Below are 17,909 nucleotides of genomic sequence, written 5' to 3'. Positions count from 1 at the left end.
TATTCTGGAATGGGACTTCTGGGGAATGATGGTTAAGGTTTCTAATCACAAAGTATGGAACCTAAGCCAATAATTAATTCCTTCCTTTTAAACATATATTAAATGCATCATCCTGTTTCATGCCAAATTCTTCTAAATTATGCAGACAGTCTTCTAATACAATAAAGATGATTGTCTAAAGACATGCAGCAAAAGAAGATGCAGTGAAAATCAGTTCTATGCTGTAGCAATACAGTATAAATATGAAATGTGACATGGAGCCCACTTGGTCACAAAGAATCAAGGGTTGTAACAGGCTGGAACATAAGTACTTTCCAATATAAATTCACTTTCTAGGAAGAAGCTAGAGTTACCTTAAGACGCTGGAGAGAGGAAAAGCAGGCAATTAAGGATCTTTTTAAATTTGTCAGTGGATTTTATTAACAAAACAGAAAAGTGCCCCAGTGATGCTGTATCACTCCTGTCATTGGGTAACAGTCCAGAAGTGCAGGCTTGTGAAGCAGTTCGTATCATTTCTTTTTCAAATTTAGGAGATTAGGGGCTGACACCTTCACTTTGCCTGGAATATTTCTGGATAGGTCAGTATCCTATGCAAAAGAATCAGATGTCCATATTGATTAGCTATATTCTTACAGTAGTTAGTCGTCATTCTACCAGCAGGAAACCCAAATGCTAAACAAGCAGCAAATGCCGGGTAAACTTTTTTATAGTTGACAAAATCCATTTTAAGGAACTTACATCACACTTATAGGCACAGTGAGGTATGAAACTTTTCCTAACCTGGAAGGATAGAGATAGGATCTCTTCCCTATCACTAATCCCAATTGCAGTTTTCAAACAGTCTCAAAAACATCCTTGTATAACTGCAAGGTCAATCTTTTCCGTACGAAGACAACTCTGAAACTCTATTCTCAGTCCCTTATGCCTGAAATTGGGAGGGATGAGCTACTCCTATCAGCTTGCAACTCATACCCAACCCCACTGTTTTGATCCACAAAATTTATTTGTGACCTGGAAGTCTAACTTTTTGCCATATGACTTCTAAGTTACCACTTTGCAATTTATCTCCTATTTTTCAACTTTGAAAGATGAGATTCCATGTATTCCGGTTTCATATGGAGTTTACAGCTGATTTTTCTTTTTTTGCTTGCACAACACTTGCTCTAAAAGCCAATACTGCCTGCTGTCACTCAAGACTAGAGATTTGCACCATGCCTACAAAAGCAGATGTTTACCTTGACGCTGCGAAAGAGATCCTTCTCCCTTGTAGTTGATTCCTTGGACTGCATGAAATTATGCAAAGCAGTCTTTGCAGCTGTCACGACACAAAACACCACAAGACAGATGAAGTATAAGCAGTTTATCTATTTTGGGGAATTCTTGCAAACATCACCACAGGTTTTCTATACCCTCTTAGCTCAGAAGGCAGAGCATTAGGCACATCTTGAGGAAAAGCAGCCTTCATTTTTTAATTATTTTAATGCTTAAATGGCGAGTAGAAAGACAGAACATTGTCTATATGCATATAAATAAGGCAGGATTTAAGAGGAAAGGGGATACCGCCAACAGGAGAACTAGGACCAGAGAGAAAATGTGTGAGAGCAAATTATTAATGGACAAGTTATAATAGACAAAATTTGCCGATCAACATTTCTATAAAGGGTTTTAATAATTAATAGGACAAATGGCTGAAAGCAACACAACAAGGGATATGTATTACCTTTCCCTTTCTTTTGAGTGCCTGGTGTCAGCTTGACTTTGTATCTTTAAAAAAACAAAACAAAAACAAGCCCAATGTTTAACAGGAAGGTGACATTCTCTGGGCAGGTCCACCCATGCCAACAGTTGCTGACACTCACTTGTAGCTGGCCATGGCAGTATACGGTGCACAAACCGGAACAGCGAAGAGGAGGACGTCTTCCGAGTGAGGCTGCCCAGTCAAAGAATCAAACAATGCCATCCCTTCCTGGAACAGCAAAGGACAGGCATGGGTGAAATCATACAGAGAGAGAACACAGGCCGCCCATGGGTGTTCGACTGCTCTCTCTGCAACAGGGTGGTGCTTATTTTACAGAGAGGTTTTATTATCCATCAATTTTGTAACCGACTGGACTGCAAAGCAGTTATAATGGGGCATTCATTCATGCCTTTTTGTTCTAATTTATCTCACCAGCCTAGAAATCCAAACATCAAACAAAGCTGGCCAGAAACAAATCAGACCTGCCTCCCCAGCAACTCACACATTCAACATTTCCATTTTTATTTATTTTTATTTATTTATTTATGTCTCAAATTTGTACTACTGCCCATCTCCCCCCCAAGGAGGGACTCTGAGCGGTTTTTTATCAGTGTGACATTATGCTCCATGATATTTTATTGCTACCAGTGATATGTCAGAATTGATGGGATCTCTACAATTGAACAGAATCCAGAAATATGGAATTGGCTGCCTGATTCATTTAGTCTTTCTTTAAGGAGGAGCAGCAGCATCTTCTGGCTCTGACATCTTTTTCAGATATGTGCTTGAAAGTACACGGGCAAGGACAGTTGAAACTGCAGAAGCCAGAGGGAGCAGGATCAAAGATTTCTTGAGGCTGGGGCCAGACCTTCCATGTCCTGCAAGTCACACTGACTTTCTCCTTTAATGGTATAGCATTAAAATGATGTCAAAACAGATATTCCACCCCCACTCTTTCTACTTGAGATGAGTCATTTTTACTGGTCACAGAATGTAGATACTGTACATTCAGCAGAGAACTGAAAGCAATTATTAGTATAAACAAGGTACCACCCTGCCTATCATCAACTAGGGGAGGGGGAGGTCCGCACAGAAAGGGAAAAGCCATTTTCATTCCCAAGCTATGATACCCTCCCATCAGAGTGCCAATAAATCTGAGAATTTCCAAAACCCTATTCTCCCCACTACATGAAAAGAAATAAGCAGCTCAGATTTACCTCATTTATGTTTTGATCTTGGTCCTGCTCCTCCTGAAAGAGTCAAACAAAACAAAACATCAAACTCTGAGCCAAGATGGAGAGAAAGGGAGAAAGAGAACCCGCAGGACTCCATTCAATCTTATTTGAGTGCCCAGAAAGCTTGACACTTTCAGATTCACTCAGAATTGCTGTCTTCTGCTTTTAATTCAGCTGCTTTGGTTTTCACCCATTTTTAAAATTTATTTATTATTTCAATTTATATGGCCGCCCATCTCAAATTCATGACTCCGGGTGGCTAAAAGTGTTTAAGTAAGTATAAATGCATTTTAAAAAACCAGAGAAACAAAAATAACACACATAAAACAGCAACTGGGGTAAAAACAGACCCATCAGTCACAAGTTAAACTAACCAAAGCACGGGCTTAGCCCCACCTACTGACCCCCAGGTCTGGTGACAAAACCAAGTCTTTAAGGCAGGGTTTCTCAACCTTGGCAACTTTAAGATGTGTGGATGTCAACTCCCAGAATTCCCCAGCCAGCTTAACAACACATCTTAAAGTTAAGGTTAAGAAACCCTGCTTTAAGGTCTTACGAAAGGCTGACGGGTCAGGTCCAATCTGATCTCCATTGTTTACCAATGGTTCCTACTGTCTGCCTTCTTTTACTGTTTCACTGTATACTTTTATAATTATGGACTGTTAGGTTCATTTTCTAACAGCAAACAGAGTGTCTATATTATCACTCCCTCTAACAACGAACTGAGGTACCGCATGCTAACAGAAATAGAACCCAAACAGGACTAGAGGAATTGCAGAAGGATGGCCCCTTTAAAAAAAGAAACATAATAAAGAGGCAAAAGACTACCTCCAAAACCAACCAACTAAATGATGACTAAACCTGTTTGACGATCATATAATGGTGAAGGTCACTTTGGAAAGAAATGAGATTAGCATAGAGTTTACACCCTTCTCCCTACGCTAAATAGGGAATATCGTGCCCAGATGGGAGATGCCAGCTCATTCTGAATATAAATTCCTGTCTGCTCCAAGATTTTTTGCACCCACTTTGCTCTTGGAAGGGTGACTTTAAATAGGATCTCACCACATCCTATTATGGAATGAATCTGCCTTCCGCAGCACGTCTGTGAGAAAAACAAACTGACCACAACAATCCAAAAGTAGCTAACCAGCAATTTGTTTGTCATAATGGCTTACCAAATAAACACACAAGACTGGGCATGAAAGCCACAATGCTCTTTGGCTTATTCCCAGTAAATGATATTCAGAGACAGACTGTTCCTATCTATGGAAGTTCTACTCTGCTGCAGTGGCCACAGATGGCCCAATTCTCCACAAATTCTTTATGACCTTTCTAAAATAATATATCTATGAACTTCTAGCTGCTTTCTTCAAATTGTATCTGCCACTCACAGCAATGCTGGGTGAAGGGCAGGGATGTGATTGTGTTCCCTGGTGTATGTCTCTAGCCAGAAGCTCTGCAGTCCAAGGCCTGCATATTGTCCTAACATGGTACATTGGAGAGTCAGCCTGTGCAGGCTGCCCCACACACACCGATCAGTGGAATGGCGAAGGAGAGTTGGAGAACTCAAGCCAGGGCAATGTTTCAGAATTGCTTTCCTAATCATCCTACCTTGTCATCCACATGCTCCTCCAAAGCAGTGCCCTCTAGCTCAGGGATTAATTCTTCTATCCTGGGCCCCTCACCAGGCCTCTGATCTCTTCTCTGTTTCTGGGGCGGTTTCTTGGTGGATTCTTGATTCGTTCTTCCTTTTTTGGCTTTCTTTGGCTTCTCTTCCTTGTTTGACCCTGCAGACTGGATTTGGCAGACCAAGAGGATCAGAAGACAAATTTCACATCACACTTAAGGAAAAAAAAAAGGACTCAGCCCTATTTCTGCTTACTCCCAATAGCTTCATGATCAGCTCCCGGTCCTCATCATCCTGATCCTTGTATTTCTCCTTGATTTTTTTCAGTTTGCTCTGCAGGCGAAAACAGAAGAGAGCAAAGTTGAAAGGTTTCACCAGACACTGCCTTTCTTAACCTGACATGTTACGCATCAACCACTATAATCCCCAGATCATACAGCTTTTTGTGTTTGCGTTATATCTACTATAGTTGGGTTTTGGTCCTTTCATTATGAAATGCAGACAACCTCAAGCAGGTCTGAAGGATGGAAGCATCAAACTCTGATGCAAAGGACTCAATATATGGTTTTTCAGGCAGCCTGGAAATAGGCAAAGTTTGCCTTTTTCCACAGATTACTTAGTGATTTCTGAAACACTCAGGTAGAAGGCCATGTGACACTGAAGAACTGCAGTGTTAAGAAGATGAAAGAGCTTTTGGTCCCAGCACGCATAAACAGCTTGAATTGGCTTTCCCCATCTTGAGGCCTTCCAGATGAGGCAGAGTAGTTTGGAACTGTATTTTTATCATATTTGGACAGCGTTGGATTGTGGAAGTCTGGCATAGATTGTTGCTGAAATCTCAGTGGTCCAAGAATCTCTAGTTTTGCCCACCCAACTGATTAGGCTACCCAAGGAGTACAAAATGCGCACATAGTTCTACTCACCTTTTGTCCCCTCTTGACGGGCTGCTGCATGCCAGCACTCTTGCAACTACCAGGAGAAGGCTGGAGCTGACTGGAATCATCTTCCTCCTTCCCTTTTGGAGGATCAGAATCATCCAGGTCACTCGGCAGCTTCTTTTTCTTCAGCTCCCTAAGGGAAAGCAGAATTCCGTACAGTTTCTAAGACCTGCCAGCTAGCTAACTGATTTCAATATTGTCAAGGACACCCTGCTCTCCAACGAGAGGGGAAAAAGGCCTCAGGCTGGCAACAGCAGCCACAAAAGTACTATCTTGCTATTGTGGGGCTCCATACCACATAAACCTCTTTGGGAAGGAAAGAAAGCAAGACGAAGGAGTCTACAAGGTCATTTGGGGCTAAGAATGCATCTTGCAGTAGCGTAACTTCCCAAGCAGTTGCAAAACTGCTGCTTAGGGCTAATTCTAAATCAGTGTTTCTCAACCTTGGCAACTTTAAGATGTGCAGACTTCAACTCCCAGAATTCCCCAGCCTTAAAATTGAGACGGTTGAGAAACACTGCTCTAAATGGACACATCCTATCTGGGCCCCCTCACCTCCTCTCCTTGGCTGAGAGGTGTCTCCGGCCCTGAGACTTGCTGTCGCCCTACAAAGGAAAAGAGAGTTAAGCTGTTCATGCAGGATGAGCTGCAGCCAACAGTCTTCTCAACAAAGAGCTCACCAAACTTGAGATGTCATCTTTTGGAACAAATTTCAGCTGTGATCTACAACAAAACAAAGGTTTTTTTTTTACCAGAACAGTCCAGTGAGAAGCAAATTTATTTATTTATGAAATACATTTATGTAGCCACCCATCTACCAAAAGGAACTCAATGGCAAACGAAATAAAAATACAATACAGTAAAACAACTATTTACAGGTAGTCTTCGACTTACGACTGTTCATTTAAAGGTAGTCCGAAGTTACAACAGCCTCAGAATGGGTGCTTTGTGGCCTGTAAAGCACTTCTGAGCATTGCAAAGCATCGCACCACCCCCACGGTCACATGATCACATTTTGGGCGCTTGGCAACCAGCTCACATTTACAACCAGTTGCAGTGTCCCACGGTCATGTGATCGCGTTGTGCGACATTTTTTGCCGTTTTTGGCAAAAAACACCATAGGGGAGGCTGGATTTGCTTAACAACTTGTGATTCACTTAACAACCCATGACTCACTTAATGACCACCACAAAAATGGTTGTAAAATCAGGGTCCGGTCACATGGTGTCTGTCATGAGCACTGATGGTGAGCAGGAGGGGGCCCCTATCCAGGGGGGAAAACGCATGCGTAGTAGTGAGGAGTTGAGCGGTCATTCAAAGAGACACAGGACAGACCCGCCTTGACTTTTGGGGTTTATCTGTCTGGGTTTTCTCACGCTTCTTCAGTTTGTTAGGATTTTCTGTCCAATGTAGCAGTAATAAAACACTAGAGACTTATTCCTTGTTTCAGTGTGGTTCCTGACTGTTAGGACAGTGACTCAACTTACGACCGCAATGACTTACGATGGAAATTCCGGTCCCAATTGTGATCGTAAGTCAAGCACTACATGTAAAATAATGAACTACATTGAGGACCTGATAAAACTCACATCCATCCACCAACCAACCAACCAACCCACAACAGCTCTGTCAACATCCTGACCCCAGAGCTTGGGAGAAAAGCCAGGTCTTCACCACTTTCCTGAAGGCCAATAAGGCTGGGGCCAAATGCAAGCAGGAGGCCTGTATTTGCTATGCGAAAGCTGACTCAGACAGCAGCTGATTCCCAACATTTACATAAGGAGGGAGCAGATACTTTCTCAACTTACATTTACATCCTTTACAGTTCTTTATATACCTCCATAACAAAATATAGATACTGATTCCCATTATATTAGTTAACACACTAATGCTCTTGTGTTCTTATCACCATAGGTCCTCTATACTCTTGACAGACACTGTTTCCCACCCTTACTGCACCATTCTTACAAATTTATTAACTTCTTAAACAATTTATATGTCCCACATTTCACAAAAGTGACTCTGGGCAGTGCATAATAGTTAAAAATAACAACCCAATTCATTAAAAAAATCCAACATTAACCAATATTAGTTCCAAACTGTCAAACTATTTGAACAGCTATTTTTTTAATGGACAGGCATTATGCTCATAACACTCCTATTCAGCCCAAACCAGAAGCAAAATTATTAAGGCAAAGAACACTGGGAAGGACTGCAAAAAGTTACAGGAGAGAAGTGACAAGACTAACTCCCAAACTTCACACTTATATTGGCATATATTCCAAAGATGGTCTTGGCCCTTCTTCATATTTGCAAGAATAGTCCTGCTTTCTATTACCTTTGGGACTGGAGATGTGAAAGATCAATGGTTGTGTCTGGAAAAATTATCTCTGGAGCATTCCTTGGCGGTTCCTCATCTTCCTCTTCCTCCAAAACTTCATTCTCTTCCTCAGATGATCCTTCCATGACCAAGGCATCTCCCGCTCCATTCCCATCACACTCTTCATTATTTATTTCAGCAAAATGTTCTTCATGCTCAGGTTTATCTTGGCTCTCCTCTTTATGAGTATCATCATCACTGCTACTTTCATCTCCCTCTGGTGCATCTTGGAAAAAAGCAAAGGAAGGAATGCATATTCAATTGCACTCATGACTTAGGACAAACAAGTGAAGTAACAGTCCTTGGAATTTAAAAGGAAGCAAAGCTTATTAACTGAAGAGGAGGACAAGATATCCCACCATTTTCCTGGCACTATCAAGATCTCAAAGGAAGAGGACTTCACCTGAGAGAGACTCCATCTGAAGACGCATTCACTTTGGAGGAATCAAGAGAGCTTACCGGTCTCTTTCTAGCACTTCACACTCAGGAGCAGGAATGGCACCATGTTCACATGGAAACCCAGACTCAGAAACATAATTTTCTCCGGCAGCACTAAGCTAAAGCATCCTGAGCCTTATTCACAGGGAGAATGACTGACTCTGGCTTAGAATACAGATAATAGACCAGGAAGAGGTAGCACAGCAATGCCAGTTACAAGGCTGCTTGGCTGGCCAGTGCAAAAGCAACACCCAGTATGTACATACTCTTCCTTATTTCTTATATTGCTGATCTTTGACGCATTGACCAGCTTTAGAGAAAGCAGAAAGCAAAAACAAGACAAGATCTGAGAAACAGGACACACCTGTGGCTGAGCAAAATAGTTGCTCACTGCCCATCAAGAGCTAATATTTTCAGTTCATCCACATATGCTCTTTGTCCTGGCTCTAAGATGGGCTGCTCACTGCCTACAAAAGACATGTCATCACAGCAAAGCCTCCACCTGAGGCAGGCTGTGGTGGGATCTAAATGTTCCAGCAGGAAAGAAGTGTTTTCCAGCCAAAACCAGAACAAGCCCTCCATTATGTAAACTTTCAGTGTCACATGGAGGAGGCACCTAGGGCTCCAACTGACCCACTGCAGGACTATTCCCTTCCACCCAACCATGGGGCTTTGTGCTGCCATGGCCAATTCTGCTTTGGCTGAGAGACTGGACAGAGCTTGCCTGTTAGCCAAAATGTTCTTTTTGGCTCTGCCAACATTGACCTCAGCAGATGGCCAGCTTGTTTGCTGACTTCAGCCATACTGCAGTCATTGCTCCATGCTTTCTAGAGTGTGTCTGGATGGTCTAAGAAATCAGTCAGAAGAGCTGAGATGAGCAAGGAAGACAAAGGATCATACTTTTGGGATGGAGGAGCAGCAAAGGGCATCCCCCTCTCCTCCTTTCCTCCTTGCTCCTGCAACAGCAATAGCAGACACCACCATCACCACCACCCAAAATCTGTTGAGGACAGCAACTGTGCCACCCTCGTGTCTGAGGCACGGCAAGAGAGGCAACAGCGTCCTAAGCAGCATACTTTCCACCAGTCTCAAGGACAGGAGGAAAGCACATTGCAGAGGGTGTTCTTTGCCAAAGCTTCTGTAGCTACCTGGTGGCCACCTGCAGAAACTTCAGCCAAGGACCAGACCAGACATTTGGGATTAAAATCCACTGAAAACCAGTACCTTGAGTGGGGGAAAAAAATCGGTTTCATGTCAGTTCAGTGAATGGCCTGACTAGGCAGCTTGTTAGACAATGTGGGAAGAGGATGCTGAGGAGACAAGCTCAAAGTCTATCAATAAGAGTTTTTCATATGTTCATAATAGCATAGGGTAAACTTAGTGCTTCTTAAAAATCTGGAAGTTGCATCTCTCAGCTCCAAGGTTACTTTCCCATTCTATTCCAAAAAGAAGTAAGGAATATCTCTTGCCATATCCATTGCACTCCCATTATTGCCTAGCACTTCCTCCTGGAACTCCTGCATGGTACTACCTCTCACTTTTTCTTCACCTTCAATTCCTTTTTTAAAACCAATTTTCTCCACAATGCTCCCTGCGTACATGCACCTATAAACCAGCATTGTGTTATCAACCATGGTTTTCCTCAAGCAATAATTGACAGCCTGTGGATAAACTCTTTCAGCCCTTAAGCCCTGAAGACCTTAAGCCATGTGCAGGCATACCTAAGGGCTCTGTTTCTTCTGCTGCCAGCTCACTGGTGGCACTGGTCACAGTCTCCATGTCTTCATCTTGCACTTTGATTTTTCGCTCACCCCTGTGTCTCCAAACACAGGATTCATCCACCTGGAGAAGGATAAAGATATCCATGTTTTCCTTGGATAAAGGCAGAGCTCTCAGCATCTGACAGCTCCTTATGGAAAAAAATGGAAGAAACACCTGGACCAGAAACTCCATTGGCAGCCATATTGAAGGTACCTTAAATTCACTCTCTATTATAAAATGAAGTGCATTTTGTATCTGAAAAGTACAGGTTTTGAGAGAGGAGGTTGCTATTAGAGAGAAAAGGCTAACTCTTCCTCCTCCTCCTCAAAAAAAAAAAAAAAGGACACAGATCTGTTCTGAAGCTATGAATGGAGGCTACTTTAAAGCCTCATTTCCAAACAAGAGAGTTTTAATCAGGTTGCTGTTGACTAATCCTTCCCTCCACAATAGTTCTCTCAAAAACTCATCCTCCCATGCACACAGTGCTCAGATTTTAAAAGAGACCCCACTAATATTAGTGGAGGCTATTTTAAATCTCACTGCAATATGGAATGTGTGTGTGTGTGGGTGCATGTGCACCCACACACGAAAGGGAGAAATACAACAAATGTAATTGAACAGACACACGTACATGAATTTACCAACATCTAAGGCTGCTTTAACAAAATGTTATGAATCCACTGTGAATACACTGAAAAGAAGAAAGGTACACATGTGTAAAGCTTACTAAAAATAGAAGCTTTTCTTTTGGAAAAACAAAAAGAAAGCAAGCAGTACAGCTACTTCTGGTACATACAGGTGAAAGCTGCCAGATCTCACTGAAATCGTAATCCCACTTTCCTGGACTGGAGATGTATTTGTTCTCCAAAAGCCAAGCTAGTAAAGAGTAGAGTCAAATACTTGGGAGTTAACATCCTGCATCTAATTTTTATACATCCCTAAAGCAGCAGCAATAAATTAAGGGCACGCAGTACCTTAAATAGGAAACTGAAGCCCATCATAAGATAAGAAGGGGGAAGAAAATTCTTTTTTCCTGGAGGGGAAAAAAAAAAAGAAATTTGGTCATAGAGGTTTGCATGGAAAAGCAAATTCAGCCTCCTCAGAACATTGATATGAAGCCTGGCATCTCCCCTTCCCGCTGGACTGGGCCACGTGCACCACAGCCATCCGCCAGAAATGTCCCCTTGGAGAGCTTACCTCTGATCATGAAGCTTCCAGTTGTCAGATATTCTCCAGTGGGAGCAGTTTTGGACACCTGCATGGAGGTTACCCAGATGATTAAACACCAATAACATCATATGCACCCAAGATGGACCACGAAGGTTACCTTGTCATAAAGGAAGTGGGAATGAGGGATGGACGTGTAACAGAAATCAAAGCTAGAGTTTTAGGAAGAACTGTCCAAGAAACCGATACAAACGTAACAGATTCACCAACGGGTGCCATTGATTGTGCTGGGACTGGAGGAGGGAGAACCATCAATCAAACAACTGGAACGCTCCTCCCTAGTGATTTCCAGCAATTCTGTAACTTTCAGGGAAAACCTAATATGAAAAGCTTTTGAGACCAGTACCAGGGGAGTAAAACAATTAGTCTGTTGCCACTTGTCTCAATAAGATGATCTTCTCAAATGTATTGGACTATTTATTTATTTATATTTCATTTATATTCTGTATTTCCTTTGGGAGCAGATGACAGTCTACCAAGTGGAAAGGTCTCCCTTAATAATATCCCACAAACAACCCCCCTACGAAGTAGGATGGGCCAAGAGAGAGAGAATACATCTGTGAGATTGGCCCAAATTCACCCAGTGAGCTACATGGTTGAATGAAGATTTGAACCTGAGTCTTCCCTGTCTAAATTCAACCCTTAATTGCATGCTGACTGGCGGAAGACTGGAGCTGTACATCAGCATCTTTGGGAAAGGCACCAGACTGAAAAAGGCCAATCTGTTGTAACAAAAGCATCATATTATTCTACGGCCCTGTGCAGCTATCCCAAAATGCTTACAGAGCAGAGGCTACTTGATCATCAGCACATTTACCTAGATACAATCCTCTTGCCGTTAAAAAGGAAAGCAAAGCAAATTCCTTTTATAACAGGAAGAACACACACAGAAGTAAACTTAACCATGTACCCATGACAGTGCAGAAAAGCCAGAAGTAGCCTTGACTAGATCTGCACAGAAGAGCAGGAATGCACGATAAAGAACTAGACCCCCAAAAGTCATATGCTATGAAGGCAATTACTGTGGGAGGTTGTAGTAGTCTTGCAATTATTCAGTGTTTAAAAAAATCCTATTCCAGAACAATGCATCTGTAGAATACCCAGCAAAATGTTTCATTTCTTAAAATTACAGTCAGGACCAGAAATATTGGAACAAGAATAACTGTTTTGGCATTTGGCTTCTGTACACCACCACACTGAAGTTGAAAGGAAACACACCCAGATGGGAGTGAAGTCAGGACTTTCAGCTGTAATTCAAGGGGTTTGACAAAAGTGGGGCACTAACCATTCAGGAAGTAAGCCAGTGGCTCACGCACACACCCATCCTTGGTGGCTCATAAGTAATGGAACAAATGGCTGACAAGCAGCTGCATGGCCAGGTGTGGCCTGTTTCCTGGGTTCCCCATGACCAATCAAGCAGATAAAAGGCCTGGAGGTGGTTCTGAGTGTTACATTTGCATTTGGTAGCTGTTCACTGGAACTCTCACATGAGGTCCAAAGAGGTGTCCATGCGAGTGAAGGAGGCCATCATTAGGCTGAGAAAACAAAATAAACCCATCAGAGAGAGAGCAAAAACATTGGGAGTGGCCAGTACAACAGTTTGGCACATCCTGAAAAAGAAGGAATTAACTGGCAAGCTCAGCAACAGCAAAAGGCCTGGAAGACCACAGAAAACTAAAGTGGATGACTGCAGAATTCTACTCATGGTGAAGAGGAACCCTTTCACAACATCTAGCCAGGTCAAGAACACTCTTGAGGAGGTAGGCATGTCATTGTCAACATCTACAGTCAAGAGGTGGCTTTATGAACTAAATACAGAGGCTTCACAACAAGGTGCAAACCACTGGTAACGCTCAAGAACAGAAAGGCCAGATTAGACTTTGACAGCACACACCTGAAAAATCCTGCCCAGTTCTGGAATAAGATTCTTTGGACTGATGAAACCAAGATTAACTTGCACCAGAATGATGGGAAGAGAAAAGTATGGAGAAGCAAAGGAACAGCTCATGATCCAAAGCACACCACATCATCTGTCAAACATGGTGGAGGCAGTGTTATGGCATGGGCATGTATGGCTGCCAATGGAACCGGGTCGCTGGTGTTTATTGATGACCTGACTGCTGATAAAAGCATCAGGATGAATTCTGAAGTGTATAGGGCTATACTTTCTGCTCAGGTTCAGCCACATGCTGCCAAACTGATAGGACGCCACTTCATATTGCAGATGGATAATGACCCAAAACATACAGCAAAAGCTACCTAAGAGTTTCTCAAGGCAAAGAAGTGGGATGTTCTTCAATGGCCAAGTCAGTCACCTGATCTCAGCCCAACAGAGCATGCTTTTCACTTACTGAAGGCAAGACTGAAGGCAGAAAGACCCACAAACAAGCAGCAGCTGAAGGCAGCTGCAGTAAAGGCCTGGCAAAGCATCTCGAGGGAGGAAACTCAGCATTTGGTCATGTCCATGGGTTCCAGACTTCTGGCAGTCATTGACTGCAAAGGATTTTCATCCAGGTATTAAAGGCAATCCTTACGTTTGCAATGATGTTGGTTTGTTCCATTACTTATGAGCCACCAACGATGGGTGTGTGTGTATGCCACTGGCTGCACTTCCTGAATGGTTAGTGCCCCACTTTTGTCAAACCCCTTGAATTACAGCTGAAAGTCCTGACTTTGCTCCCATCTGGGTGTGTTTCCTTTCAACTTCAGTGTGGTGGTATACAGAGACCAAATGCCAAAACAGTTATCCTTGTTCCAATATTTCTGGTCCTGACTGTAAGTCAGACCCTTAGATACAGCAGCCACCCATGACTTCATTACCTGATTATGGTACACCCACCAGGCGCTTGTGATGACCCGAGCATCCCAGGCTGCGCTGTAACACAGGGCCATTGTGCCTGCCTCAGTGAGTGTCCGTGGAGGGATAGGATCTCCTGCAACAGCAAGACCAGAAGTTGGTCTTTATTACAGAAAGTCGCCACCAACTTGACTTTTAACCTTTCCCAGTGCTAAACCCCCAATAGTCAGAAAGGGAGGGGTTGAGGAACATGTGCTAGAAGCTGTAATTGTTTTAAAACTGCAATCAGGAAAAAAAATGACACAGTAATTTGACTCATTTCTTCCTTTAAGAAGTCTGCCTTCTGGAAAGCAGAGCAGAAAATAAGCCTAGAACATGGAGCCTCTTATTTGATAGGAAAAAAGCTATAAACAACATTCTGGGCAGTGAACATTTAGGTGCATGAATTATTCTGAAATCTGTGATAGGTCTGAAAAAGTGGCATCCTGAAAAAGCCATGCCCAATATCTTTTTGTTTTTGACCACAGCAAATGGTCTGGAATAATGCCCCAGGCTTAGCTTACTCTGGGCATGCTATCCTATCTTAGAGGATAGTGAACAAACCTGGAAGAAAAGACTGACCAGATGCCTCAGGGGCACTCAAAAGCAATATACAAAGCCCAACTCCAACTAGTGTCCCCTAGTAACTGATATTCAAGGGTTTTTGAATGTACGCACACTGTACAAAGCTGCACTGATTTTGTTAGGAGGAACTTTGAGAAATAACAGGACCGAATAATGTCCCCTCATCTCAGCTTTCCCTATCCTGATGCTCTTCAGATGTGTTTGTCCACAATTCCCATCACTTGGAATGCACTGGGGGGGAAAAGCTGCCCTACTAGGATCTTAGGGCTTCTTGACCACTTGAGGACATCCCAAAAAAATTGGGAACATATAAAAGCTTTGAATGTAGCAGGCTTCTCAGAGAGGAGAGATTCTTCACCAACACATATTATTTATCAAGAAAACAGAACTTATGTTCAATTTGTATCAACTCTAATGCAACCAAGCATGGCTCTCAGGAGTACAAGCATGTTTTTCAAAGAAGTTACTTATTGAACAATCTCAATCAAGGATGCCATCTTGATAAACAAGAGATTCATTCAAAATTCTATCTCTTAATTAACAATCTCCCCCCTCTTCTAAACCTGCCAAAAAATTAGAGCAGTTTAAAACAATCCTTTGGCCCACCACTTACTGCCCCAATGTAAGCATTAACAGTCACCCAAAGGTTCTGGAAGTAGTTAAAGAGTCCCTAATCTTTTAGGGGCCCCTTTCTCTAAGCACAGTTCCCTGAAACCATTACCTGATGGGTTCTTAATGACACAACTGGTTGCTCCATGGAGATCAGCATGGACATAAAGGTCACCTTACACAGAAGAAACAGGAAAGGTCAGTTATGTTTATCAGAACAGATGTGAAGTTGCTCCATACATTTAACCAGAAAGGAAACCCAACTTCAACTACAGCAACTGAGAGGAGATCATCATTTTGGAAGACAGAACCAAGGTTGTTTGTTTATACAGAATCAACTGTGCACACTGTCTTCTTCCCTGTTCTGAAAAGTTAAAATTAAAAATTCAGTGCTAGAGAGACAAGAGAGAAAGCTGAGCACAAACCAGAATAAAAATATGCACTGACTGAAGTTACGCATTCTCTTAGTTGTAAGAAGATATAACCCTAAATGATTACATAGTCTCTGTGTTCTCCACTCTATGAAAATATTATTCAAACTTGAACTGATCTCCCAGTGGTTCATCAGTAAACCCATCCTGAATGCCACGTTTAGCAGAAAATCATAGAACACTAGTAATATGACTGTAATCTGATGAAGGCCATTTTATTCAATGGCTTTACATTTGGACTTTCTGTATCTTTTGTTTCTTCCTCATCCTCTGGACTGAACAGATTACGTGCACCAAACAAGGAATGATCACCACCTAATGGTATTAATTACACATCAGTCAAGCTGATATCACAGAGAACAACATCAGGCCTGCTTTTAACACACTTTTAATGAATACTTAAACATCACACTGGATTCTATTCAGAGTTAAGGATATTTAACAGTACTCTGGATTAATGTGAACCAAGTCACGCACCTGGCCTTAAATATCGCTTGACAATCATTTCATTTTGTTGTTGGTCTCTTCCAGCTATAACAAGGTAATTTTCAGAGCTAATGAACCACAGGAATTTCTCAAACCTGTCAGATGACATCAAGACAGAGCAAAATATTGATACAGTAAGAAAGCGGTGCCCAGAAGGTCTTGGGTCTTAGGAACATTTAGCCCACCATTTACTAACTTCAATCTCCCACTCAGATGCAAATGTGAAACAAAAGGATTGGTGCAGAGTCACATTTTAGAAATTCTAGCCTCTATCTGCTGTGGGTTCTGCTTTGCAGAAACGCAGGACAATTGCGAAGGGAAGAAAATATCTAGAAAAATAGCAGCAGCCTTCTCAAACCTAGGAGCCGACTTCTTCTCAACTGACTGTCTCTTATTTACAAATATATGAATTTCTGGGAGCAGTGTCACCAACCTCCCATTACTGAGATAGTTTTAAAATCTTGAAAAATGGTTTATCATAATTTAAGGAATCCACAATTTAAACCCATATTCTAAATACATCCATACTTCAAAGAATCATTTAAAGCATTTAAAAAATTAAAATGTAGTATAGTGGTTAAGATATTGGAATAGTAGTAGAAAGATTCTAGCTTCTAGCTCACTGGGTGAGTCTGGGCCAGTCACTTTCTTGCAGCCCAATGTAACTCAGAGGGTTTTATTGTGAGGAAAAATAAGAGGAGGGAATATACGTATACCCCCTTGAGCTCCTGAATCAAGGACAAAATATAAATTTAGCACACAAACAATATCAGATGAACATGTACATACATGCAGAAGTTGCACTTTTAAAAAGTGCCCTAAAAGATAGCTATCTAAAACTTCCCCAATCTATGTCCTTCAAATGTACTGGGACTATAACTGGTCATGCTGGCTGTCAATCTTTTGAACTGACTGGCAGTTTATAGAAGGTTGTTCTAAAATATAGCAAAGGAAGGAAGAATTCCATCTGGCGGGGTCCCAGAAATGTGCCTTCTCTGCAGTAACACCTGCCCTTTGGAACATTCTTCCCCCAGACAGGCCCCTTCGCTCCTGGACTGCCACAAGCAATTGAAAACCTGGTTTTGCCATCTTGCCTGGGGCAGGAAGGAGAGCAGTCACTCTTGGGGATGGCTAGCTCCCTAGAAGGACCCTGTTTTACTTGCGGATTTATACTTTTAGCCATCTTGTTTTTATCTTATTTATATTTTACTGCATATCAGTATTTATTTTATAGTTTTATATTGTACTGTTTTAATTCCCTTCTAGTGTAAACCGCGCAGAGTCCCTCCTCAGGGGGAGATGGGCGGTCATAAATTTGATAAATAATAAAAAAATAAAAAATAAAAAAAAGATGCTCAATTCATCCTCTGGCAAAAAAAAAAAAGTTGTGATCACTGAACTTTGTCTGTACTAGGCACATACAGTACCTACAGCCTCCAGAGTCCTGGAACAGGGGTGTCTAACTTCCTTCACCTTGAGGACCCTTCCAAGCTTTACACAGCATACTGAGGGCTATTTTTCAAAACTGTCCAGGGTCAGACCCTGTTTTCTAGGAGAAGATGCAGGAAATTTAAGGGATGAATGGATACCTTAAATATCTGCAAGGTTTAAAACA

General features: G+C 42.1%; 1 protein-coding gene across 2 annotated transcripts in view; it reads right to left on the bottom strand.

Moving 5' to 3' along the window:
• Window positions 1-17,909, bottom strand: part of NEMF (nuclear export mediator factor) — a 165,844-nt gene that overhangs the window by 124,732 nt on the left and 23,203 nt on the right. The window contains exons 17-33 of one of the 2 annotated variants that reach the window (XR_010066949.1): window positions 16,286-16,389; window positions 15,490-15,552; window positions 14,168-14,280; window positions 11,318-11,375; window positions 11,095-11,153; window positions 10,081-10,201; window positions 7,880-8,147; window positions 6,222-6,264; window positions 6,097-6,146; window positions 5,527-5,674; window positions 4,859-4,936; window positions 4,588-4,770; window positions 2,956-2,988; window positions 1,860-1,966; window positions 1,721-1,764; window positions 1,236-1,315; window positions 415-587 (exon numbers count right to left, since the gene is read on the bottom strand). Coding sequence is in view for 1 of the 2 variants with exons in the window: in XM_063290584.1 (XP_063146654.1) it covers window positions 510-587; window positions 1,236-1,315; window positions 1,721-1,764; window positions 1,860-1,966; window positions 2,956-2,988; window positions 4,588-4,770; window positions 4,859-4,936; window positions 5,527-5,674; window positions 6,097-6,146; window positions 6,222-6,264; window positions 7,880-8,147; window positions 10,081-10,201; window positions 11,095-11,153; window positions 11,318-11,375; window positions 14,168-14,280; window positions 15,490-15,552; window positions 16,286-16,389 (1,630 nt within the window). In the remaining variant the exon portion in view is untranslated. Of the gene's footprint in view, window positions 1-70; window positions 588-1,235; window positions 1,316-1,720; window positions 1,765-1,859; window positions 1,967-2,955; window positions 2,989-4,587; window positions 4,771-4,858; window positions 4,937-5,526; window positions 5,675-6,096; window positions 6,147-6,221; window positions 6,265-7,879; window positions 8,148-10,080; window positions 10,202-11,094; window positions 11,154-11,317; window positions 11,376-14,167; window positions 14,281-15,489; window positions 15,553-16,285; window positions 16,390-17,909 lie in introns of those variants that run through there. The other variant, XM_063290584.1, reaches the window with a different exon arrangement.

Source organism: Candoia aspera, chromosome 1 (genome assembly GCF_035149785.1).
Source record: "Candoia aspera isolate rCanAsp1 chromosome 1, rCanAsp1.hap2, whole genome shotgun sequence".
In the NCBI taxonomy this organism is placed as follows: Eukaryota; Metazoa; Chordata; class Lepidosauria; order Squamata; family Boidae; genus Candoia; species Candoia aspera.
Note: the sequence above shows the minus strand (reverse complement) of the source record. Positions and strands in the feature narration are given on the sequence as shown.